The sequence below is a fragment of the Peromyscus eremicus genome, chromosome 8a (genome assembly GCF_949786415.1).
Source record: "Peromyscus eremicus chromosome 8a, PerEre_H2_v1, whole genome shotgun sequence".
Lineage (NCBI taxonomy): Eukaryota > Metazoa > Chordata > Mammalia > Rodentia > Cricetidae > Peromyscus > Peromyscus eremicus.
The window spans coordinates 44,641,597-44,665,227 of record NC_081423.1 but is presented as its reverse complement, the minus strand read 5'-3'; the positions used below and the strand labels follow the sequence as shown (position 1 = coordinate 44,665,227).

Here is a 23,631-nt window from a genome sequence, read left to right as displayed (position 1 = left end):
GACACTTGAAAGACATGGACCTGGTAGGAAGAGGGGGTCATGAATGACCCATGAATATGTAAAAGGATGGACATGTTTATTAGAGAGCAAGAAAACATAAAACTATTGCAAAATAGACTTCATATGTACCACTTTTGGTACAAATTTAAAAAGTAGGTTATATCAGAAAGTTAGAAGCAACTCCCAGGGCAACAGGCCCTGCTCAGTGGATCATAAGCGGTGTGGAAGCAGGTCTGGAATTAGGTGCTGAAAGCGCAGGGACCTGTTACCCAGTAGCTGTCGTGTGTGCACAGAACAAAGGGATCTAAACAAGAGTAGGAGCGACACAAAGCACAGACAGGGTCCGCCCCAGTGATAGTCTGGGACATTTTGACAGATAAATTTCAGCTACAGATCAGCAAAGGCAAATTCCACAAATGAAATGTGTGGTAAACAAAGCCAGTCACCAAAGAATGACACCCCCCCCCCACACACACACACCTTATGTCTATAGTAAACTCAGAAGTGTGGTACAGCTATTCACTGCATTGTTTCAGCTGTGATCAACTCAAAGGCAAAGCAGGAGGTGGGTTACACAGCTTGGTTTGGTTCAGGGTGCTTTGTAGTGGACCTGGAAATGGTGCAGTATTTAAACATTTGTCTTCCACAAGAAAAGATGATTCGTTTCATATTTTCACAATAGTAATTGGAAAATCCACACACAGGCTTGACATTTAACATTAGATATTCACAGAAATATTCCCTATCCCCCCTTTAAAGGTTTTTTTTATAGTGTGTATGTGTGTGGTGTAGGGTGGTTCATGTGTAGAGGTCAGAAGTCAACTAGTAGAAGTTGGTTCTCCTCTTTACTGGCCGAGCTGTCCCACCAGGCCGTCCAACCCTTGTAAAGGCAGGTGTGACCCACTAAGTTGACCTTGTTTGTTCTCATAGTTTGGAAATGTTCTACTGCTGAACCTGGTGATAAGCACCCACCTATTCTGTTAGCCTCTTTCCTTGGTGCTCAACCATCCGAGAGCAGGGGCCACCCAACGCTGATGGGAGAGTGCCTCTGGGGAGCCGAGCAGAGTAGGAGGGGGTGCCAAGCTTCATGGCTGGGAAGGAGCCTGCATTTGTAGGGGAAGTAGACTTGTTCCTTACAGCTTCTTTGGACTTAGGGGACTCCTGTGAGCCCCGTGTGTAATGGGAAATGTTCAGAATGTCTTAGCTTTGCCCTCTGTGGACTTACTAGAGGACTGTCTCCAGTCGCTCTTGTCTGGCCGGCTTTGGACTTAGCTCTGCCCAGTCTTGTTGGCATGGTGTAGCACCCTCTGGGTAGCTGCCACCCTCAGTTGGCAGGGCACAGACTCGTGTGTCACTGTATCCTCTGCCCTCACCCCATTTATTTCGCACTTTCTGAAGTTACCTGTGAGTTTTTGTTTTTTTCTGGGCTGAGGGGGCTTATTTGGCTTACAATTTCAGGTTACAGTTCGTTATTGCATTTAACAGATTTTTTTTTTAAGTTTATGTGTACGTGTGTGAGGCTATGTGAGTTTATGTGTACCATTATTGTGCATGTGCCAGAGGAGGCCAGAGGATGTCAAATTCCCTGGAAATGGACTTACAGACTATTGTGAGCATGCTGTCGTAAGTGCTGGGAATCAAACCCTGGTCCTCTGCAAAAACATGGAAACTCTTTAACACTCTCCAGCCCCTATTCTGAATTTCGACTCTGACTTCTTCAGGTACCAAGCCGGCTGCCTCTGTGGACCCATGGGGAGTGCCTACCACAGCCAGCTCACAGTCTGTCCCCAAGAACCCAGACCCTTGGGCAGCCTCACAGCAGCCTGCCTCCAGTGCTGGGAAAGCAGCAGATGCCTGGGGAGCTGCCAAGCCCAGCTCCGCCTCAGGTGATCCCTTTGCTCAACCTGGTTTCTGGAGCTTCACTACTTCTCCCTCCTGGTGCACTGGCAGTAGCTAGCTGACTGACCATTTCTGTTCCCATGGGGCCCCAAACATGAGTTCTGGCCTTCTCCCTGGGTGGCAGGCTGATCTCGTGTCTCCCTGGGGACACTTCCCACAGACTCTATCCCAGTGTCCAGACCCTACACACATTTGCCCACACTGCTGGCTCTTATCATGTTTGGCGTAGGATGGTAGAAGCAGTGATAGGCATTCATGTTCCCTGATCCCACCTGTTGCCTTCTCTGTCCAAGTAATTGACTCTGGCTTGGCCCTGAGTTTACACTGTGAGATGTGGGATGCTTGGAAGAAGCCGCTATGGCCTGTTTTAACCCACTATCCCCATGAAATTGGGCACCTGTTGTGCTGGGGAGTGGAAAGAGATGCCCTCAGTCACTAGCTTGTATGTTCCCTCAGGGTCTTTTGAACTCTTCAATAATTTCAATGGTACAGCTAAAGATGACTTTTCTGAATTTGACAACCTTCGAACTTCAAAAAAACCAGGTAGGTTAAAGATGGTTTCTATATAGCATTCCCCCCCCCCCCCCCCAGACAGGCTTTCTCTGTGTAGCTTTGCCCCTTTCCTGAAACTCGCTTTGTAGACCAGGCTGGCCTCAAACTCACAGAGACCCACCTGCCTCTGCCTCCCAAGTGCTGGAATTAAAGGAGTGTGCCACCACTGCCCGGCATTTTGTGTATTTGGTGAAAATGAATCACCACCTGATTGATTTTAGAAGGAACAAGCTTTTCAGGGAGGTGTGTGTGTGTGTGTGTGTCTGTGTCTGTCTGTCTGTCTGTCTGTCTGTCGGTGGTTCTTTCCTGTCATCTCATGTGAGCTTCCAACAAATTCTGCTCTTTTCTGCCTCCTGTCTGCTGTTGGAATGCTGGGATTGTAGACTTGTGAGGCACTGCATCTGCCTCTTTTACTGGGCTCTGGTGATGGAACTCAGAGTCTCAGGCTTACGCAGCAGATGCTTTTACCTGTGGAGATATCCCACTGGCTCCTCAGTAGTCTGCTGCAGACATTTTACCTGTGGAGATATCTCACTGGCTCCTCAGTAGTCTGCTGCAGACATTTTACCTGTGGAGATATCCCACTGGCTCCTCAGTAGTCTGCTGCAGACATTTTACCTGTGGAGATATCCCACTGGGTCAGTAGTCTGCTTGCATCTTACTATCAAGAGTTCAGAAAGAAAATGTAGGAAATGAATGGAAACAAGGGTGTGTTTATGCTTTGCCGTGAACCTCCAATCATACCTTGATTTTTTTTTAAGGATTGTGCTATGTATACTTGTGTGAATCTTGCTTTTCCACTTACCGTTTTTTAATTACATTTGGTTTATTTATTCATTTATTTATTTAATGCTTGTGTGTGTGTGTGTGTGTGTGTACGTTGTTTACAATAGTTTACACGTGGGATGAGAAGACAGCTTGCTTTGTCTTTGTCTTGCAGCCGAGTCAGGGGCCTCAGTCCCAGCCCAGGACAGCAGAACCACAAGCCCTGACCTTTTCGAGTCTCAGCCCCTGACTTCTGCCTCAAGCAAGCCTAGCAGTGCCCGGAAAACGCCTGAGTCCTTCCTGGGCCCCAATGCGGCTCTGGTGAACCTGGACTCACTGGTGACCAAGCCTGCTCCACCAGCCCAGTCCCTCAATCCCTTCCTGGCACCAGGTAGGCATGTGCTGGACTTCATCAGTGGCTGTAGTGTCCATGCTGGCCTCTGCCTCTTTCGCCCCTCTCAGGGACTGCTTCCTGGAGGAGAGCCTGGCGTAGAAGCTGTCTGGAAACTGTGCCTGCAGGGATGTTCTTCTTAGTGCTAGCTTTGGGTCTCGTGGAGGCCTTTGCTGCCCTCTGTCTATCCCATGTGTAGAAGCAACGCCATAGCGCTTTAGCATGAGCTACTCCTGGAGGCTGAAGGGCCCTTGTCATAGTGCCTGGCACAGCATTCTGCACAGCGTGTTCCAGGCCCTCACAGCCAGAGAGAGGACAGGCCCAATAACTTGATCCAGTACTTGGGGTCCCCATGGCCTTGCTCTGGACTCTGACCTCCAACCTTTTAGCCCATTTCTACCCTCTTGCATTCCCATGTGGACCGCACTCTTGGCTATACTGAGCTAAATAACAGCCCTCCAGATTGAGCAGTCCCCTCTGCCTCCAGGCTGTGACACTCCCTACTCACTCTGCTTGCACATCCCCCCTTTCCACATCCCTTCAGCTGAGTCTTCATCTAGTCCATACTTCTGCCCTTACTCTGCACAGATTCTTCAAGACTTAGACCTCCCAAGAGTGTCAACCCTGACCTGACTCTGTGTGTCAGGGGCTGGAGGACTTTATTTCTCTGTCCCTACAGGAGGTCCTGGCAGAGGAGTGATATCTAGAAGCTGAGGTTTGGGGCCTGTGGGCAGAAATAGGATCTGTGGAATTTCTAGGTTCCATCCCACCCTGAGGTCCTAATGGTTGAAGGCATGATACCTTTAGAGGAAAGTTGCCCTGTGAGAGAACTGGACAGGACTTGAGTCCTCAGATAATCTGATGCCTGTTCCTGCCCAAGAGACTCTTCTCCCCAGTCCCAGAGTCCAAGAGCTGTGAGGGGCTCCCACACTGTGGTGGGCCGTGCCTACAAACCTATTATGGACTTTAGGGGCATAGCTAGATTAAGGAAGTTTTGGCAGATGTGGTGGACTCAGGGTCATTCTGGGCCTCACGGGTAGACCTGGATCTGCCATTCCTGATATGACTACAGATCACCTTTGTTTTCTGTGGACCTGGGGTCACATAACAGTCCTGGTAGAAGTGTGCCGCAGAGTGGGTCAGAGTACAACAGCTTCTTCTTATCATGGTGGCTCACGCTGCCCCTTGATGAGCAGGCCATGTTGGTGAGTGGGGCCTAATGAGCTCAGAGACTTAGTGACAGCAGTGTCACGTATCCCGGGAAGACAGACGCACCAGTTATTTCACTGACAGAAGAGAGAGGCCGGGTGAGAGTGGGCCACCTGACTTCTCAGCAGCAGGCCCTTCCTTCTCAAGCCTTCTTCCTGGTGCCAGTGTGTACATCCTAGGATGCTGCATGGCCTTTCCCAGGCACTTGTAGCCACAATGGCAGACAGACTGAGGGAGCAGAGCAACTGACAGCAGCCTGGGTACCCACCCTTCAGAATTACAGGACCCAAGCCTGTGTGCTCTTGGCTCTGCCTTGTTTAGCTCTGTAGCCCTGGACAGGTCCTACACTCCACAGACATAGTCTTCTTGGCCTCAGCAATCTGTAGATGTTTGCCAGTGTCTCCTGTGGATTCTGTCCTACCGATCAGTGTTGGAGTGCCAGATGTGGAAGGGTGTGTGTGTGTGTGTGTGTGTGTGTGTGTGTGTGTGTGTGTGTGTATGTATGTACACCTGTCCTGAGGGGGTCGTGCCTTCCAGTGACTCAGCTGTGTTCTCCTTGCTCTTTTATCAGGTGCTGCCACCCCAGCCCCTGTCAACCCCTTCCAGGTCAACCAGCCCCAGCCGCTGACACTGAACCAGCTTCGGGGGAGCCCTGTCCTTGGGAGCAGTGCATCTTTTGGATCTGGTCCAGGGGTAGAGCCTGTGGCCCCCGTGACCTCAGTAGCCCCACACTCAGCCTTGGGGGCCAGTGGCTCTTCATTGACCCCACTAGGCCCTACAGCAATGAAAATGGTAGGCAGTGTGGGCATTCCCCCGTCAGCAGCTCAGGCAACGGGCACAACCAACCCCTTCCTTCTCTAGTACCCAGGCTGGGACTTGCCTGAGTGAACACCCAGAGTGCCGAGCCCAAGGACGTCAAGTGGGGGCTCGCTCTGATTTGTGTAGTGGCTGAGAACATGGTGGTAGGGGTGTTAGAGCTTCAGGTCCAGCTTCCTGGTGAAAGGGTGGTTGCTATAGTCCAGACCTTCAGGCTGGAGTACAGGTGGGGTGGCCTCACTGTCCTAGCCGGGCCCCGTTTCTCTTCCTAAGTGCTCAGCTCTGACTGTGCTCCACTGAGGTCTTGAACAAGGAGGTGTTATCAGTGTTGTCTAAGATTCTGGGATGCTGTCTCGCCCAGGACTTGGGACAATCATATTGTGTGCCCCACCCCCAGTGATCCTCAGGGTGTGGACAAAGTGAAGCTCTGGCCCCACACCACACTGACCGTTGAGAAGTGGTTGTGCATATTTTATTTTCCTTTGACTCGTGGGAGTCCAAGGTAAACAGCACTAGTGTGGGCTTTGCGCTGACCAGAGCACAGCCTGCCCCGTGGCTCTGTGCTTGTGCACGTTTGCACATTTTGTTGAGTACAGTTTCATATTTGAGTTTGCAAAATTATCTAATAGTCTTTTTTTGGCTAATATTTTTATAATGTGGTTCTTATTTAACTGTCTACTTTTGATAGAATTGACCAAGTCTGGCTGAATTAAGGTCTTGGCACGTATTATTTTAGTGGTCTAATTTCTCTTATTTATGGTCTTAACTGTAAGAAAACTTTAAAAGAAGAGATATTTGGATGACAAAAATATGCCTTATGGAAAACTAAGCAAATTCTTTATAGGAAAAAAATTCCAGAATTTGATTACACAAAAACCATTTTATTAAAACAAAAACTTGCAACAGTAACAAACCCCTGCAGCCTCCAGTTGCCTTTTCCCTTCCTCAGCTCTCCTGATGAATTACCAAATCAACTGACTCTGGAGCCTTTTTGCTTAGATCCCGAGAGGCTTTTTTACTAGTATATTGACATCTTAATGTTAAAGGGAAAACAGACAACGCATGAGTGTGACTCGCAGTTTTTATCCACTCCTCCCTCCCTCCCTCTCTTTGTCCCTGGCACACAGGGATTGCCCAGAACTTCTGTTTACTGCACACCACAGGTGTGGCTGGCTGCGCCATCATCACGCTCAGGTTAATGAGACTGTGTGAAAGTGGGGGTGGCTGTGCACTTCTGGGCTCATGGGTCACCAAGGCTAGTCTCCAAGCTGAGTCAGGACAGGGACTGACCCTGATGTGTCCGCTGCCAGCTCCCGCTCGGGCTGTTGACCAGGAAGTGATCCTATCTTACTTTGGAGATGAAGAATCCTCACATGGCGTCGATTTTTAACAGACGCTCACTGATGCTATATTCCCTCCCAACCTTCCAAATCCTCACTCTACTCACTCTTAAGGAAAGTATTAAATCCTGAATTAGAGACCACTGACTTGACTTTTCTTCAGAGAAAGGACTGCCCCTTCTTGTGTGGCTGGCTTTTCTGCCTTGTCTTGCAGTATGAACTTCTTACCTTCAACTCCAAGGGCATCCAAGCACCTGCCAGCCCCTCTCTGCATCCAGAGAAAGTTTTGGTCCTCAGCACACACATGGTTGACTCAGTGGTTCCTGCTTGAAGGAGGACTGCACTCAACGCCCCTCATGAGTCTGAGAGCCCACCTGCTGCTCCTAGGCCCCACACACCAAGGGCCCTTCCTAACTACCTACTTCTCCCAGGACTAGCGGCCTAGGGGGAGGCGTGGGCTCTGCTCTTCAGGAAGGCTGGTGACTGGGCTCCTCCTGGAGAGGTGGAGACATCACGGGACAGGAGGTGGGCAGCGTTTCAGATGGCGCTTCCTTCCGATTGTACAGGCCAGGTCCAGTTCTGCCTGCTGGGGGCCAGTGATTCTGCTGCAGAAGATGAGGGCCCTTCCGACTGAGGCCCCGCCCCAGTAGCCCTCCTCCCTCCTCCCACAGCCACCCAGCGCACGTCCCTGTTGCCCACTGCACTGATCATGAAGGCACTGGCCACTGCCGTGTGTGCTGCGCACGTGCCACCATGCCCTCCTGACGGACACCCTAGGGAAGTCACCCAGCTGTTTCTCAGTCCCAGGGCTGGTGGTTGGGTTTGGATTTGTGTTGACTGTTGATACTTATTTACTGTATAAATATAATTTATCATTTGTATCATGATGTGGTTTCTGGCTGTGTCCTTTCCCTATTCCTGGCTTTACCCATCCAATATGACAAGATGGCAGGGCTGGCTAGGGAAGCAGCTTGGTCTGCAGTCAGGCCGCCACCCTTACCTAGTGTCTGAGTCTCTGGTGGACATTGCCATGGCCTGTCTGAAGGCTGTGCTGGGCAGATGGTGGCCCAAGTCCATTGCCCAGGTGGCTTTCAATTCTGAGGACAGTTCTCGTATGCTTTCGTGGTTTCCCACTCCCTCCTGTCTTAGGTTACTTTGCTGTGATGAAATACCGTGACCAAAAAGCAACTTGGGGGTTGAAAGGGTTTATTTGGTTTATGCTTCCACATTAAACGAGAAAGAGAAATAAAAAGGAAAGGAAGGGCATGACTACTCCTAGGTATGGTGGAAGAGAAAGTTTATTGTAGATATGTGGGAGAGCATAGTCAGAGGCAGGAACATCTGGTGGACATGACCAGCCTGAGCTAGGCCATGTGTGTGTGTGGGGGGGGAGATGGGAGAGAAGGGAACCGGGTACAGCAGCTAGGAGCCCAAAGGTACAAGAGGAGGAAGGTGAACAAAATGTCTGGATTATGTAGGGAAGAGCCTCTGGGGAAGGGCAGCCCAGCCCCTGGGCTGGAGAGTTCAGGGTGGAGGGTGGGTATGCTGCTATCCACACCCTTTAACAGGTAGGAACTGGGGGATGCTGGGAGAACCAGGGGGCCTGGTCTGCTTTGATATGTTAAATAGGCAGCTCAGCCTTTTGTCCTGGGTTTGAGGCTTACACACACCACTGTTCACCAATCTCACCCCCACCCCCCAGAGTTTCTCTGTGTAGCCCTGGCCATCCCGGAACTCACTCGGTAGACCAGGCTGGCCTCAAAAGCAATCAGACCCGCCTGCCTCACCTCCCAGGTGCTGGGATTGCCCAGTTTACACTGCTCATCATTAAAGGAAGTCCTAGCAGGAACCTGGAGGCAGGAGCTAATGCAGAGCTCATAGAGGAGTACTGATTACTGGCTTGCTCGGCCTGCTTTCTTATAGAACCCAGGACTGTCAGCCCAAGGATAGCACTACCCGTGATAAGCTGGGCCCTCCCACATCTATTACTAAGAAAACAGGCCTGCCCACAGCCTAACCTTATGGAGGTGTCTCCCCCCTCCCCCAGTTGAGGCCCCCTCCTCACAAGAGTCTCTTGTGTTAAACTGACATAAAACCAGCCAGCACACTTCCTTTCACATCTCTGCCCCAGAAATGCTGTGTCATGAGAAGCTTCAGGCTGTCAGATGGGCACAGATCCTCTGTGTCCCGCATAGTAGGAAACAGGCTCCGTTAGCAGGTTACCGGTTATTGTTACCTCTGGGCACCAAGGCCTGTCTTACCTCTCAGACCAAGAGCTTGCATGGGTTCAGCCAAGAATGTAGGGTTGATGAGGGCGGAGCCTTCTCCAATGCAGCAGGCTCCCAGCAGTGCAGGAGGGTGGGGACACCGCTGTTGATGATGTGTTGATGTGTGGGAGGTACCGACTCCAGCACTGAGGCCCTGTGAGGCCTTCCAGCACAGGAACAGGCCTGGGATGGCCTCGAGCTCTGCAGGTGGCCCGTCCTGTGAGCAGCTGGGAGCCAGCTTTCTGCCTGCACATGGATATTGCCAGCTGGGACTTGTTCTGGATCCTGTGGTGGTGTGCTGGCTGGTTTTGAATCAACTTGACACAAGCTAGAGTCACTGGGAGATGAGGGAGCCTCAGTTGAGAAAATGCCTCCATAGGATTGGGCTTTAGGCAGGCCTGTAGGGACATTTTCTTATTTGGTGATCAATGGGGACCACCTTTGTGGGTGACGCCATCACTGGGCTATTGGTCCTGGGTGCTATAACAAAGCAGACTGAACAAGCCAGTAAGCAGCACCCTTCCATGACCTCTGCCTCCAGGATCCTGCCAAGACATCTTTCAGTGGTGGACTGTGATGTGGAATTCTAAGCCAATAAACCCTTTCTCCCAACTTGCTTTTGGCCATGGTGTTTATTACAGCGGTAGAAAATCCTGACAGGCTGCTTCCCTCAGAACCTTAGAGGGCTTTTAGCTCTTTGCTTTTGCCATGGACACATACTGCTTCTCACTCACCCCCCACCTCCAAGACAGGGTCTCTCTGTGTAACAGCCCTGACTGTCCTGGAACTTACTCTGTAGACCAGGCTGGCCTTGAACTCAGATCTGCCCGCCTCTGCCTCCCAAGTGCTGGGATTGAAGGCGTGCACCGTTGTATCCAGCTTTTCATTTGTTCTTCACCACACGACTAGGCTTTTATGGTTTAATTTTCAGTCTTAGAATTTGAGTTTAGAGTCCTCTTACTAATCCTTTTTTTTTAAATTATTTTTATTGTGTATGGGCATTTGTTTGAATGTATGTCTACACTACGTACATGTCTGCTACCCTTGGGGGCCAGAAGATGGCGTCAGATCTCCTCAGACTGCAGTTACTGACATCTGTGAGCCACCAGGACGAATCCTGGTTTTCTAGAAGAGCACCCAGTGCTCTCTGCTGTCTTCCCAGTCCCTTCCTAATCTTATGATGCTAACTTTTTAGCTTTCTTTGTTCCTGTTCATTTCTGCTTTTGTAAACTGGCCTGTTCTTTCCCAGACTTCACTTTTCTGGCACATCCCCCCCTCCCCCAGAACCTGCCTGAGCTCTGCCAGCGGCTCTCTGCTGCCCGCTGTGTGCTTGCACTCTTCCTGCCTGCCGCCCTGCTGGTGGTCTGTGCCATACAGTAGTTTCTGGGTTTTAATCACGGCATGAACTCATTCCTTGTAAGAGTTTCTGGGTAAAGAGTCTGCAGGAATAAGTTCCCTGCCTGCCTTCTGTTCAGGGTAGAACACAATAAAATTCCCCCACAAAATGCCCAACAGGGCTGTCCTTGCAGCACCCTCCTGGCTGGAATCTTGACACCAGATTGTTCCCTCATCATGCTCCTGCCTTCAGTGTGGGCCTTCAGGGGCTTCATGGACAAGAGCAAGGAGGTGTAACGGGGCAGGCTTCCTATCTGGTGAACAGCCGCTTAGCATTTTGTAAGCTTACCAGTGGGACACGAGAGGCCCAGGAGATGGAGGAGTCTAATGGATTGACCATGACAAAGTGAACAATCTGGTCAACAACCATGACAGTGAGTGGAGGATAAACCTGGGTTTCATGTCTCTTAATAGTCACATATCGCTGGGTGGTGATGGTGCACACCTTTAATTCTAGCTTTTGGGAGGAAACGGCAGGCAGATCTCTTGAGTTCAAGGCCAGCCTGGTCTACAGAGCAAGTTGCAGGACAGCCAGGGCTACACAGTGAAACTGCCTCGGGGAGGAAAAAAAAAAAACACAAAGGTCTTATGGCTGGCACCCTCTCACATTTCAGACATGCTCCAGTCATTGGCCTCCAAAGTTCTCCACTGAATGCTTTCTCATCTTGACTGGCAGGCATGCCAGAGGCTCTTAGGTGATGGTACCTTTCTGTGCCTTGATTGGGGTTGGGGTATGCATTCATTGAAACTGTTCATACAGCACAGATGTGTATGCATCTTGTTGGATGTAAATGTTCACTTGAAAGATGAGTAGTACAGAACTCTGGTGAATGATACGCATACTGCAGTCCACAGCAGGTAATATGCTAAGCACTGGGTGGACTAGAGGAGAAGAAAGATTTCACCAATGTGAAAATGCAAATACAGTCTCTGTCCTTAAGTGTCCTGGGTGGTTAGAACCCCAACAGGGCACCAAAATGTGAGGACAAGCAAATGCCCTGTATAAATGGCGAAGTATTTGCATAGTGTTTACCCCATGTACTCCTGTACCTTACGTCATCTCTAGAGGACTAGTAATACCAAACACAATGAAAATGATACATGATTGTTAGGCTCAAGGGATGGGGACAAGAAGAGTCTGCACATGTCTGTAAATGTTTGTGACCCTGGAACCTTGGTTTGTGGAACCTGCAGACAGAATCCTGCCTGCAGGAAAAATGTCCACAGTTTGTAGATGGTGGATTTGTAGATGGTGGGTCTGTTACTCATCATAAAGTCACTTCAATTGTCCTGTGTTTAAATAGCTTCATAGTGTTGGCGAAAGGGACATTTTCACACAAGAGGCAGCCCACTGTGTCAAAGCTTTTGGCAGATGAACCCATGGTGTCTGAGGCCAGAGATGGACTGGAAAGAGACAGCTTCTGAGGTGGAAAAGGCCAGGTGGCATGGGTGTTGGGCAAAGGACCTGCAGTGAAGTAGGGTGAGATGCAGAGGGACATAAGAGGCTCCTGAACCAAGAGCTTGGTGAGCTCGAGGAAGGAAGGGACTGTTCCTTGTGAATGTGACATTGGGGAAAGACAGTGCAGTGGTATGGCCTCTGGAAGGAAGCATCTCCAGGGTAAGGGGAGGCACTTGAGATGGGAGGTACGGGTGTGCTGATGGTCTAAAGATAGGGTGGGCATGAGGGAGTAGTCTCAGGAACACAGAGGAACTATGGGCCGAGTGAGGCCCCCAGGATATGATGGTGAATGAAAAGATCACTATGGCAGGTGAGATTCTGTTGAGCTAGTATGAAGAAAGGAACACACAGAGTGTGTTTGTAAACATTTGGAGTGTTCACAAATGACAGCCATGAGTGCTAATGGCAGAAAGGACACTAGGGCTGCAGGAGGTCTTGGATGGCAAACAGAAGACCACATAAGGGAAGTACTGGTCTAAGAGATGCTTGGGTGATGCAGTTGCTGCAGCTGTGCATGGGGTGCAGATGTCAACCTCACTGCAGGTGTGGAGGCCTGAAGAGGTTATCCACAGGAACAGCTGAAGACTGAGTGTCAAGAGCAAGCTCTCTGCTGATGCTGGCAACTGTGGTGTGGTTGGATGGCTTAGGCCTCGGGAAGCAGTCTGGAAGTGTCGATCGGCAAAGAAACAAACTGGAAAACTGATGTGGGCCCTCTAGGAGGAAAGGCTGGAGCTGCAGAGACAGGGCAGCTTCAGAAGGCAAGAGGAGCTTGCCATTCAGGGAATTTTGCTGACCAATCAAAAGTTCCAAAAGCCGGGGTGGGGGGTGGGGTGTAAAAGGCAGCTTGGCCCAGGGATCTCTCAGAGAGATCCCAGTAGCTCAGGCTTGTGCAGCAGTGTGGCTGGTGGTTTGAAGACTTGAAGGCCTTGGTCAGCTTGTCTGCTGGGCAGAGGAGGCTAGATGCAGCTGCCTCAGTCCACGCTAGGTCATGTGCCACCAACATGCATGCATGGGGAAACTGGAGGCCCAACTGCTCTCCCACAGATACCAGGGTGCTGGTGCTGGGCTGGGGGGCTTGCCAGAAAGTTGCACTGTTGGCAAAGCCTCCTCCTGCCTGCCATGTTTCTTGCCTATCCTCAGGCTCCTAGCAGCACACTAGAGGTGTAGGGTGGGAATGGGGTAGGAATGGAAGCTGGAAGGCAGGTGCATCCCAGGACACTCCTTGCAGATTATGCTGACAATATGGTGGGCAGTCATAGTGTCAGCCATGAAGCAAGTGACTTTAACATCCTGATGTGGAAGAAGACAAGTTTTAGAGATGAGTACTGAGGACCTTGAAAAGGTCTCAGCTCTGAACAAGTTGGTTAGCAATCCTGGGGAGCCTAACTCCCCACTCCACTCCAGCCTGGCACCCTTCTAGGGCATGTCCTGGGAGGCTGAGCCCCAGGCCTGTTCCCGTTGGGGAGGTACTAACAAAGCAAGAAATCCAGGCCCCAGAATTTCTGAAAAAATGTGATGCTTTATTATAGAAAACTGTCTTCAGCTCTCCACTTCCCAGCCAGGCTGCTTGAGTCCTTGATTGTGTGTGGGCTGTGAGGCACCTGGGCCATAGTGGTGGGCAGAAAGGCTGATGCTTTCATTGTAGGTTACTCTGTGACAGGCTGGGACCCAGGACTCCTTGTGTGTCCACAGGCCCAGTGTCATAGCCCAGCTTCTTCATGTCCTTGGTCACCACATTGAAGAGGAGGGTGACAAAGCCCTGAGAGCGGACACGGGTCACTGGAGACATGAGGTGAGCATTAGGTGGTTTGTCGGGACAGACACAGCAAACCACCTGCTGAAGCCTGTGTAGGTGGTGTTCTAGAACATTCTTTGGGTGGCTTGTATATCACCAAGTCCCAGGTGTCTGGCAGCTCCCTAGCCTCCACCCATCTGTTTGCTGGGCTCCTGGGGCTTGGGGGCCCACCTCTTCCCTTCAACTGGGGTTGGGAATATCAGCTTTACCTTCCCGGCCTTCACCCTGGGCCACCACCTTGGGGTCTGTATACTCAGGCCGCCGTCCCATGAACCAGCTGAGGACATAGGAAAACACCAGTGAGGAGCACTCCTCCTGCTATCCCTCCTCCGGCCTGTCTGATAGGCCAGGTAAGGTGCCGGAGATGTCCCCTGTCTGGGTCTGTGGCCAACAGTCCCAGCAGCTGCCAGGTGCTCCAAGCCGTGTCCAGCCAAGGCTTTTGTGGGTTTGCATCACCAAGTACAACCTGAACCCATGGAAACCACCCCTCACCCCCACCCCAAGGAACAGATGGGTCAGGAGAAGAGAAGCAAGAAGGCAGTGTGATCCTTAAGCTGCCTCAGGAGGGAGAACCCAATTTCAAGTGCCAGATTCAGCTCCCCAAACTTTGCCTCCTTGTATGGGATCCAAAACAAGCCACACCCTGTCACTGAACCTGTTTGTCTACTGTAAAAGGTAATAGCACCTACCTCATGGGACTATATGAAGAAGGTACCCTGCCAGCTGCCACATAACATTACCCTTTCTAGGGAGACTCTGGCCCTGCAAGGCTCTGGGTAACAGGTCATCTGACTTTGAAAGTCTCACCTAGCTAAAGGTACCGTTCAGCCCCCAGGCTCTGGCTGGCAAACTCAGAAGCACTTCCTACAAATGTCCTGTGACTCATAGGCCACAATCGCACTGCACCCTAACTTCAGATCTTGGGCTCCACCCAGGGCTCTAAGGCACATGGACAGGATGTACAGGCCCAGCCAGCATCTTGCTGGAAACCATAGGCTTGGGGCAGACAGGATTAGCCTAAGCACAGAACCCAGGACCAACTCAGACTTTATGGAACAACCCCATCAGCATTCCTATTTGCCTGCAGCGGTGGGGCTTTGTCTTTTCCCTGGGCAGTTTGTGGCAGGCTCGAAAGGTAACCATGACTACACATCCACCACCCATAACTATGCTGAGGGCATGGCTGGATCCTTGGGCTCCCAGGCTAGACCTCCTCAGCTGCCCCATTGGACTGCTGGGCAGGAGGTCCTGAGGGAACAACTGTGAGGACTGCTGTTCAGACAACCTAAGGTGGGGGATAGGGAAACCAGGGTCCCCGCAGTTGTGCATTCCAGAAGAAACTGGACGTGTGTGTGTGTGTGTGTGTGTGTGAGTGTGCACGCACCTGTGCCTCTTCCTGTCTCCCCATCACAGAGCAAAGCTCTGGCTGTATTCACCTCAGCACTGAGGAGTCTCAGAGAGTGAGGCCTGGCAGTAAAGGCACCCTCAGCATGACCCCAGCTGTCTTCTAATCTACAGATGGTTTTCTCATGAGAAGAGACAGACAAGTTCAGGGAGCGTGCTCCAGGCAAGGGCTGAGGCAGGGCAGAACCTGTGGGCTCAGAAAGCCAAGGCCAGGCAAATGGGAAGCAAGAAAGAGGCCACTGGCACCCTGGCTCCTAGATGCAAGAGGGTGTGCCAGGCAGCTCCCAGCAGCGACACCACCCTAGGGCTCTGCAAAGACTAGGGTGGAGAGGCCGCAACAGGTCGAGTAACAGCTCTAGGGATACTGGGTAAGGACTGACACACCGAGAAGGTGGCTATCTGTGAAGAGAGTCTATGGAGGAGGTACCAGGATGCTGCAAAGTGGGAATTATCCTGGGTCATCCAGGTAGGCATAGGCAAGGTGCAGTCAGCGCTAAGTCTGTCCTACAGCCCAGAACCTTTCTTCAGCCCTCTCAAAACTGGGGTCCAGGCTCCCTTCTCCACATCCTCTCTGCCTGGTACTAGCTTGCAAGGGGATGCTCACTGGCTGCTGCCTGGGAACCTAGGGGCCCTTTACTTCCCTTTCATCCCTGTCAACGAGCTGGGGAGCAGAGGTGGCATGCAGCAGAGCTGGGCTAGCAGATCCCTCCAACTCCTATCTGGATGTGGCAGAGACCTCCCCTTTGGGCCATCTCCGAGATTTCTGTCCTGTTCTCTGGGACATTCTCACTGCCTCCTCCCTACACCCCTGCCCCCCAACTCTCTTCACACTTGCTGGCAGCAGCATCTTTCTGGCTGCTCCTAACTCTTAAGTTTTCCTCAAGAGAGCAAGAGCTCTTAGTGCCTGGTGTGTAGAACATGCTCCCAAGATTCTTCACGGCTGCTGCTTGACTCTGCTCTTGTTCCTACCTAAAGTGGCCTCCCTGAGGTACCATGTGGAAGGCATTTAGTAGATGCTCATAATATTGGGTCAATGTGGTTGTCATAAGGAGTTTGCCTCTTGCTGCTGCAGCCCGACAAATAGCGTTTCCATGTGACAGGCTCAAAGGGCACAGCAGAAAGCCTAGCAGCCTTAAGCTGCCAGAAAGTGGTCCAAGGAAGCCCGAGGACTCAGCAGTGTTCCTGTCTGCATACCTGTTTCCAGCTGTCTCTAGGTGCAGCCACGTGAAGACCTGTGTGGTTCCCAGGTCTCGGGAGGGTGGGAGGTGCTGGCCCGTTAGTTACCCATTAGATCAGGAGGCTGCAGACAGAAGACCCACCTTGTGAACTTCTGCAGCGTAGATGTGGACTCCGGCACAAACATGGGGATGGTCCTCTTGTGCCTGAAACAAACGTTTTTCACACAGAGATGTACTGAGGAACAGTACTGGCGCTGTGGAAACCTTTACAGGCCAGGGTGCAAACCTGTACAGATGAAGGTGTGTGGCTGCACATAGGACCTTTTCTATCTACACCCACTTCCATTCCTCTCCAGTAGCATGAGTCTCCTACGTAGGTGTGTCTCTTCCAAGGTGCAGACTATACCCAGGTCACCCTGGGCCCTGAATATATTTGCCCAAGTCCAAGGAAGGAGCAGTGGCCAGAAGGCCTGCTGTCTAAAAGTGCTGTCCCCAGGGTTTGCCTACCCAGTAAGGGGCAGACTGCAGGCCAGAGACTGGGTCAGAGTGGGCACCTACCGTCCGGGAGAGAAGGGTACATGCACCGCTCCGTAGCCTCGAACCACATCGTTCCCAAACACGTCTGGTCCATACACACTGAGCACGATCTGTGGCCCTTTGAAGGACAAGGTTGGCATGTGGGGAAAGAAGGGAAGGTGTGCAGTAGTACATGGTGTGCCCAGCTGAGGTCTGGAGCAGGGACTCAGGATGATGGCCAGAGCCCTGAGAATCCTGTCCACACCAGGGTTTCTGTCCCCTGCTGGTGCCCTGGGAGTGCTCTCCATACCTCTGCTCTAGCTGGGGAGACAGAGCCAAGACATTTAGTAGACACAGGAAGTCCTTTGGAGGCTCTGTGCCAACCTGGGCCCCTGCTTTCTTCTTCTCTGGTGGATATGGTCTCTCTAATCTATGACACCCTGTGGGAGGGGCCTGTCCTGAGGGTTCTGAGAGCAGTTAGGAAAATCATGGCCTTCCAGGTATTTTTCCTTAACATACTGATGTTTGCATATATTTCCTGATCACATCCAGTCAGGCCCGCCAGGCTTCCACCTCCTTAGTGTCTGACCTCTGGGTGTAACTGACAGATCTACTACTGTCTGCTGCAACTCCAGATGACAGGTGAGGCCTGGAAGCTGGCTCTGTGGTTACTGCTGAATGGCCTCAGTCAAGTTTCTCAACATTTTTGCCCTCAGCTTTCTCGTGTCTAAAAGCATTGGAATAGTACCAAACACAAGAGGTGCTCAGTAAAGGTTAATGAAATCTACCCTTCCCACTACTACTGTGCCACCAAAAGCAACCTGTGAGTCATTCAGATAGTTCCTATATGGTGGTTTGTTCATTCTCAACACTACCTGATCACTACAGATCACTCACATAGAGGCTCTTGACACACGTGTCCTCACCTCTGAGCACACTGCTGGGTGTGTGTGTGCTCAGGAAGCACTCACACAGACAGGCAGGTCTCTGTTCAGTTCTACAGCCTACATTACACTCCTCTCCACGGGTGCTTCCCCAGCAGTGCCCACTACCCTCCACACTTGCCAACCTTGGCAGACCAGGGTCAGCCCGGCCTGGCCAGCCTCCGCGGCTTTGTTAGCTTTACCAGGGCTCAGAATTAGAAGGGTGGCTGTGGGATGAGGGGAAGGTTTTGTACAGAGCATGAACAAAGCTCAGAAGAAGGTCCCGGGCAACCGGCACAGGATGAGCAGGTGCTGCAGCTAACTGCAACATTACGCAGTGGGAAGTTGAGCAACTCGGGGTCAGACCCTCCAGCCAGGTGGCTGCAGCCCTGCACACCAGGCTCTGTGTGCAGATGGCGGTCAACAGAACAGGCAGATGTTGAGCACATCAAAGGCTGGGGCAAACACCAAGACACTGGCAGTGTCCCCCTGAAGAAGGAGAGTGGGGGAGGTGCAGCAGTGGATCCCCCCTCCCATCATGGATGCAGACTCACAGCCATAGGGGTTGGTACTTTTAAAGGTGACATCGATGGGGAAGTTCCACACCAGAGCTTGTCGTACATCTTGGCTCTTGGATGCTATTTGTGAGATGCCCTCCTCCAGACCCTGTATAGACAGAGACAGCTGGTCTGAGCTCCAGGTACTCATGCCCCTTCCACTTACGTGGGCAGGTTAGGAAGGCCATTTGAGTTCTTTCCGTGTGGCTTGTCCCCACCCTTCTTTTACTAACTTTTTTTTTTTTTTTTTTGGTTTTTTGAGACAGGGTTTCTCTGTGTAGCTTTGGAGCCTGTCCTGGAACTCAATCTGTAGCCCAGGCTGGCCTCGAACTCACAGAGATCCGCCTGCCTCTGCCTCCCAAGTGCTGGGATTAAAGGCGTGCACCACTACCACCTGGCCCCAACCTTCTTTTAGGTATTTACCCCAAAGTGCCTTGGTCTAGACTCCGCCCTCCCGTTATCTGTGTTTACTCCTGATGCCCTGCCCTCCTCAGTCCACCCATCTTTGATGACAGACTAGAGCATGTCCGACTCACTGTGTTGGTCTCTGCTCTACGGAGGTGGGGACTTCTGTCAGGCACTGGTCACTCCCAGAGGACTCATAATAATTATCAAGACATGGAAGTGCTGACGCAGTGGGTAAAGGCACTTGCTGCACAAGCCTGACGACCCCAGTTCCACCCCTAGAACCCTATAAAATCAAACAGATAAACAACCCTGGTGTGGTGGTGTGAGCGGGGAGGCAGAGACAGCAGAATGCCAGATGCTCTTGGACTATCGAACTTGGAGTACGAAACATGGCAGCAAGAAAAAGACAGTCTCTGCCTCATAACAAGATGGGGGTGGTGGTGAGAACCAGCTCCAGAAAAGGTGTCCTCTGTCCCCAACATATCTAGCATGTGTGTGCATTGTACTTGTACACATAAAATAAAATCATTTTAAAAATTCATTTTATAGCTGGGCTGTTGTGGCACACGCCTTTAATCCCAGCACTTGGGAAGTAGAGGCAGAGACAGGTGGATCTCTGTGAGTTTGAGGCCAGCCTGGTCTACAGAGCAAGTTCCAGGACAACCAGAGCTACATAAAGAAACCCTGTCTCAGCGCCACCCTCCTCCCTTTTCATTTTATTGTGTTTTGCCTGCATGCATGTCTGTGTACTATATGTGTGCCTGGTGTCTATGGAGGCCAGAAGAGGGCATCAGATCCCCTGGGACTGGAGTTACAAATGGTTGTGAGGCACCGTTTGTGTGCTGGGTATCATTGGGGTCATCTGCAAGAGTATGCAGTCAACTGCTTAGTCATCTCTCTGGCCCCAAGGGCAGCTCACAACCACCTGTAACTCCAGCTCCAGGGGATCTGACCTCTGGCCTTCAGTCACTTGCATTCACAGCCATGCACAGATACACATCCACATAATTTAAAATAAAATAAATCCCTAATAAATACAGGCATCTTTTACAAAATGTAAATATCATAAGAAAAAAAAGAAAAAAGTACTAACATGTCTGTGGTACAAATAAACTCAGGCTCAAAGAAGTTGGGCTTCTATGTTACTTATTTTTTTCCATTTGTTTGGGTTTTATATATGTAGCCCAGGTTAACCTTGAACTCCCAGAGATGCTCCTGCCTCAGCCTTCTGTGCTGGATTACAGGCATATGTCACCATGTTTGGCTAGCTTTCACTTTTTAAACTGTTGTGAGGTTTAAGTGTGTGAGGTGCTACAAAAAAGCATGGTGTGGTGGTGGTCTGTACCACAGCCCCTTCCTGTGGTGAAAGACTGCCCTCCAAACCTGGAGAGGAGATCCTTCATTTTGTCCTGGCTTCTGGGTGTTCTCCACTGTCTGAGGAAAGGCCAGATTTTGGGGGGCGGGGGTAGGGGTTACTGGCTGATGGTGTTTACAGTCACTGGCGGGCAGTTTTCCAGGACTGCCAGCTTATGCTGCCACTTGTCCCTCTTGGTTGCCACCAGCACACACTCCAGGGATGCATCAGTGAACCCAGTGGTGGCTGTACTCTGTAGCTTTACCAGGAGCAAACTCATGTTTGGGTCCTCTCTGACCTTAGGGTCCACCTCTTGGGTCTGGAATAGAAGGTTATGACAGGTACCTCAGGAATCACCAAAGCTCTAAGCAGGGGAGGCTCACGGGTCAAACTCACCGCTGTGGGGGCCCAGTCCTGGCCGTACACGAAGCAGTACTTGCAGTAGAGGTCGTCATATTCTGGAAACTGGGAGAAAAGCACGCAGGATTCGGTTTAGGGAATGCAAACTGAGCCCACACATTAGCTAGGCAGGTGCAGTGGGTAGGAATTAGGAACATGAGGCACCTGGGATGGAAGGCATGGATTTCAGCAGGGGCAGGGGACAGAAATGAGGAAGTCGGGGTTAGTCCCAGACTGCCAATGCTTATAGGCTGTTTTGCTCAGGGTCTGCTTTCTGTCTGTCTTTCCCAGTCCATCGTCTGGCAAACCCCTTGCTCATCCTTCAGAATTCACCGTCGGGGAGCCTGTTCTTAACTCCTTAGCTGGTTAAGGATCACTGCTTGCCTCCTTTCGCCCTCTGCATTTCCACATCCAGGTACTCAATGTTTACGTCTGACAACCCTGTGTGACTGAGGAAGGAACAGGTTTTATGCCTCTGTGTGTCCCCAGTGCTGGGCACAAATTAGATCTACAGGAAACATGCTGACGCGAAACCCAGGAAGCTACAGTTCTATGGTTAGAACTGAGAGCCTGGGAGAAGGGAGGACCCAGAGCAGAAACCGGAGGGAGGTGGCTAGAGTACTCAGCCCAGCCGGGCATCCTTCTATTGGATAAAGAAAAACGGGAGGACGTAGTACCTGATGAATCAGGAAGGCAGGAACACCTACGGAACCTCGGGCCTGGCAGAACGTAAACCATCTAGCCAAACCTCAGTATAAGTAAGAATACGAGTATTTTCAACAAGCAGCCCAGAAAAAATGATGGTAGCAAAGTTCTGACTATTTGTCAGATAGATCTGGGTTCGAATCCCACTTGGCCACTGCCTTCTGGTAAGTTGTCCTAGCTGTTAAGTAGATCAGCTGAGCCTTCCTTCACTCCGATTAGTCCCAGCCCATCACTCCACCAAGTAGACAGGATCCAAGCTGGAGGCCATAGTGTGACTTTGGTACCAGCTCAAAGGTCTGTTTTCATGCCTGCTTGTCCGGGCCCAGCGACCTGGCGCCAAGGTTTTCAAACGCTGATTCTCCTTTCCAACTAATTGAGAGGCTCAGAGCAATGGCTTGGCTCTCTGGGAGCTGAGGGAAGAATCTGGGGAGGGGAACGGGCCGGCCCTGGGCAGGGTCCACGGCAGCTCACCTGGGCGCTCTCTACCTGCCCGTTGACCATGAGCAGGAAGACGCTGGGACTCGCTGCAGCCATCGCACGCACCGCTGGACCGGGAGACCCGCGCAGGCCGCGCGCCCTGCCGTTGCCAGGAGACTCCCGGGTTGCCTTGGAAACAGATGGCAAGCCATCTGGGACAAATTTCTCAGCGGTGCCGATTTCGTTCAAGAACTGGAGTGCGCAGGCGCAGTATTCTTGGCGGCCATAAAGACGGTCCTCTGTTCCAGTCGTGTGAAATTAACCTCCAAGGTTGGATCCTCAGACCCGCGGTAACTGTAACTGCACTAGCCTGGCCATGTTTGAAGAGAACTGGGTGATGAGAAGCCGCTGCCGGACTCAGGCCCGCGGAAAGTCACGTGCTAGAGTTACCTCTGGCCAGGAGGTGTCGCTGTGGCCGCACGCGGCGGCGGTGGTCGGAGGCACTGAGTGGTCCAGCAGGCATCGCCTTGCGCCCTGCCCCAGGGGAGGGGTATGCCCTTCAGGTCTTTGAGGCTCTTGTCCTTGAAACCCCTAGAATCCTCCAGTCCAAGCTCCCGCTCTCTCATGTGAAACTAGGGCCCACGGAGAGGCAGCGATCCACGTGCCAGTCACCCATTTTTGGAGAATCACTGGCTGCTCAGGGATGTTAGAGCTGGGTCCCAAGCCACCAACCAGCACCCTACCCAGTAGACGCAGCTGTCATCCCTTGGCTCCAACCTCTCATCACTGTCCAATCCAAGGTGGCTTAATGCTAGCCTCTGCCTCTAGATCCCCAAGTGCCTGTCCTTATTGGCAAGGCCATGGCGAACACTTGGGAACTACGTCTTGAATGAATAATTGAATGTATCTCCGTTTCTGGAGGAAGAAACTGAAATTCAGACCGGGGGGGGGGGCGTAATTTGGCCATATTCATTGCAGTAATTTAGGCTTCACATGCAGAATTTCACAAAGAAACATTAGAGACTACATTAAGTATTGGAGAGCCTGGAAACAAATGGATACAAAGGTGTATACTTGAGGGAGCTCAGTCTGTGGAGTCCAGGTCATCACATCAGCTGCCAACTGGGAAGTCAGTCGAGTGTTCCCACAGCCACTTGTGTGGAAGAGGGAAGCTGTGCGGTCATAGCCGCCCAGGTGGGCCAGTGTACTATATATATATATATATATATATATATATATATATATATATATATATATATATATATATGTATATGTATATGTATATGTATATGTATATATATGTATGTATGTATGTATATATGTATATATATATATCTTTAACGTAGAGCCAAGTCACATAAGCAGAGCCTCTAGGCACCGCTCCCCTAGGTAGTGGCTGCCACTTGCTGGTCTCAACTGGAAGAGCTGGAACGTTACAGGCTACTGATTGAGCCATGATCTGAGAAGGGGGCACTCTCAAACCCCGAATTATTCGTTAAGGCTTTTGCGTTCTAAACCAAAAGGATGAGAAATCTGAGGCTAGTTTTTGTCGACTTTGCACAAGTTACAGTCGTCTGAGAGGAGGGAACCTCTATTGAGAAAATGCCTCCATAAGATCTGGCTGTAGGCAAGCCTGTCCAGCATTTTCTTAACTAGTGATTGATGGGGGAGGGCCCAGCCCATTGTGGGTGGGGCCACCGCTGCTGGTGATTCTGAGTGATACAAGAAAGAAGATTGAGCAAGTCTGAGGAGCAAGCCAGTAAGCAGAACTTCTCCATGGCCTCTGCAACAGCTCCTACTTCCAGATTCTTGCCCTGTTTGAGTTCCTGTCTTGACTTCCTTTGATGATGAACCATGATATGGAAGTGTAAGCCAAATAAAC

The 23,631-nt window shown here is 51.1% G+C and overlaps 2 protein-coding genes across 2 annotated transcripts in view; one reads left to right on the top strand and one right to left on the bottom strand.

Moving 5' to 3' along the window:
- Epn2 (epsin 2) overlaps nucleotides 1–7,859 on the top strand; it is a 66,055-nt gene extending 58,196 nt beyond the window's left edge. Inside the window, exons 8-11 of the mRNA XM_059270848.1 lie at nucleotides 1,722–1,886; nucleotides 2,356–2,442; nucleotides 3,392–3,607; nucleotides 5,388–7,859. Coding sequence (XP_059126831.1) covers nucleotides 1,722–1,886; nucleotides 2,356–2,442; nucleotides 3,392–3,607; nucleotides 5,388–5,677 — 758 coding nt within the window. The 3' untranslated portion in view covers nucleotides 5,678–7,859. The remainder of the gene's footprint in view (nucleotides 1–1,721; nucleotides 1,887–2,355; nucleotides 2,443–3,391; nucleotides 3,608–5,387) is intronic.
- A 5,733-nt stretch (nucleotides 7,860–13,592) lies between these two features.
- B9d1 (B9 domain containing 1) lies at nucleotides 13,593–21,926 on the bottom strand. The gene is made up of 7 exons (XM_059270847.1): nucleotides 21,804–21,926; nucleotides 20,625–20,693; nucleotides 18,464–18,575; nucleotides 17,029–17,125; nucleotides 16,612–16,674; nucleotides 14,098–14,165; nucleotides 13,593–13,872 (listed from the first exon to the last, which is right to left on the bottom strand). The coding sequence occupies exons 1-7, from the start codon at nucleotides 21,864–21,866 to the stop codon at nucleotides 13,730–13,732; spliced, it is 615 nt and encodes a 204-aa protein (XP_059126830.1). The 5' UTR covers nucleotides 21,867–21,926; the 3' UTR covers nucleotides 13,593–13,729.
- Between the last annotated feature and the right edge of the window lie 1,705 nt (nucleotides 21,927–23,631).

Coding starts and splice junctions, on each gene's coding strand:
- B9d1 (XM_059270847.1), bottom strand. CDS start 21,866: ATGGCTGCAGCGAGTCCCAGCGTCTTCCTGCTCATGGTCAACGGGCAG. Junction 20,694..21,803: donor GGCAGGTAGAGAGCGCCCAG/GTGAGCTGCCGT, acceptor CTTTTCTCCCAG/TTTCCAGAATATGACGACCT. Junction 17,126..18,463: donor AAGTACCAACCCCTATGGCT/GTGAGTCTGCAT, acceptor TGTCCTTCAAAG/GGCCACAGATCGTGCTCAGT.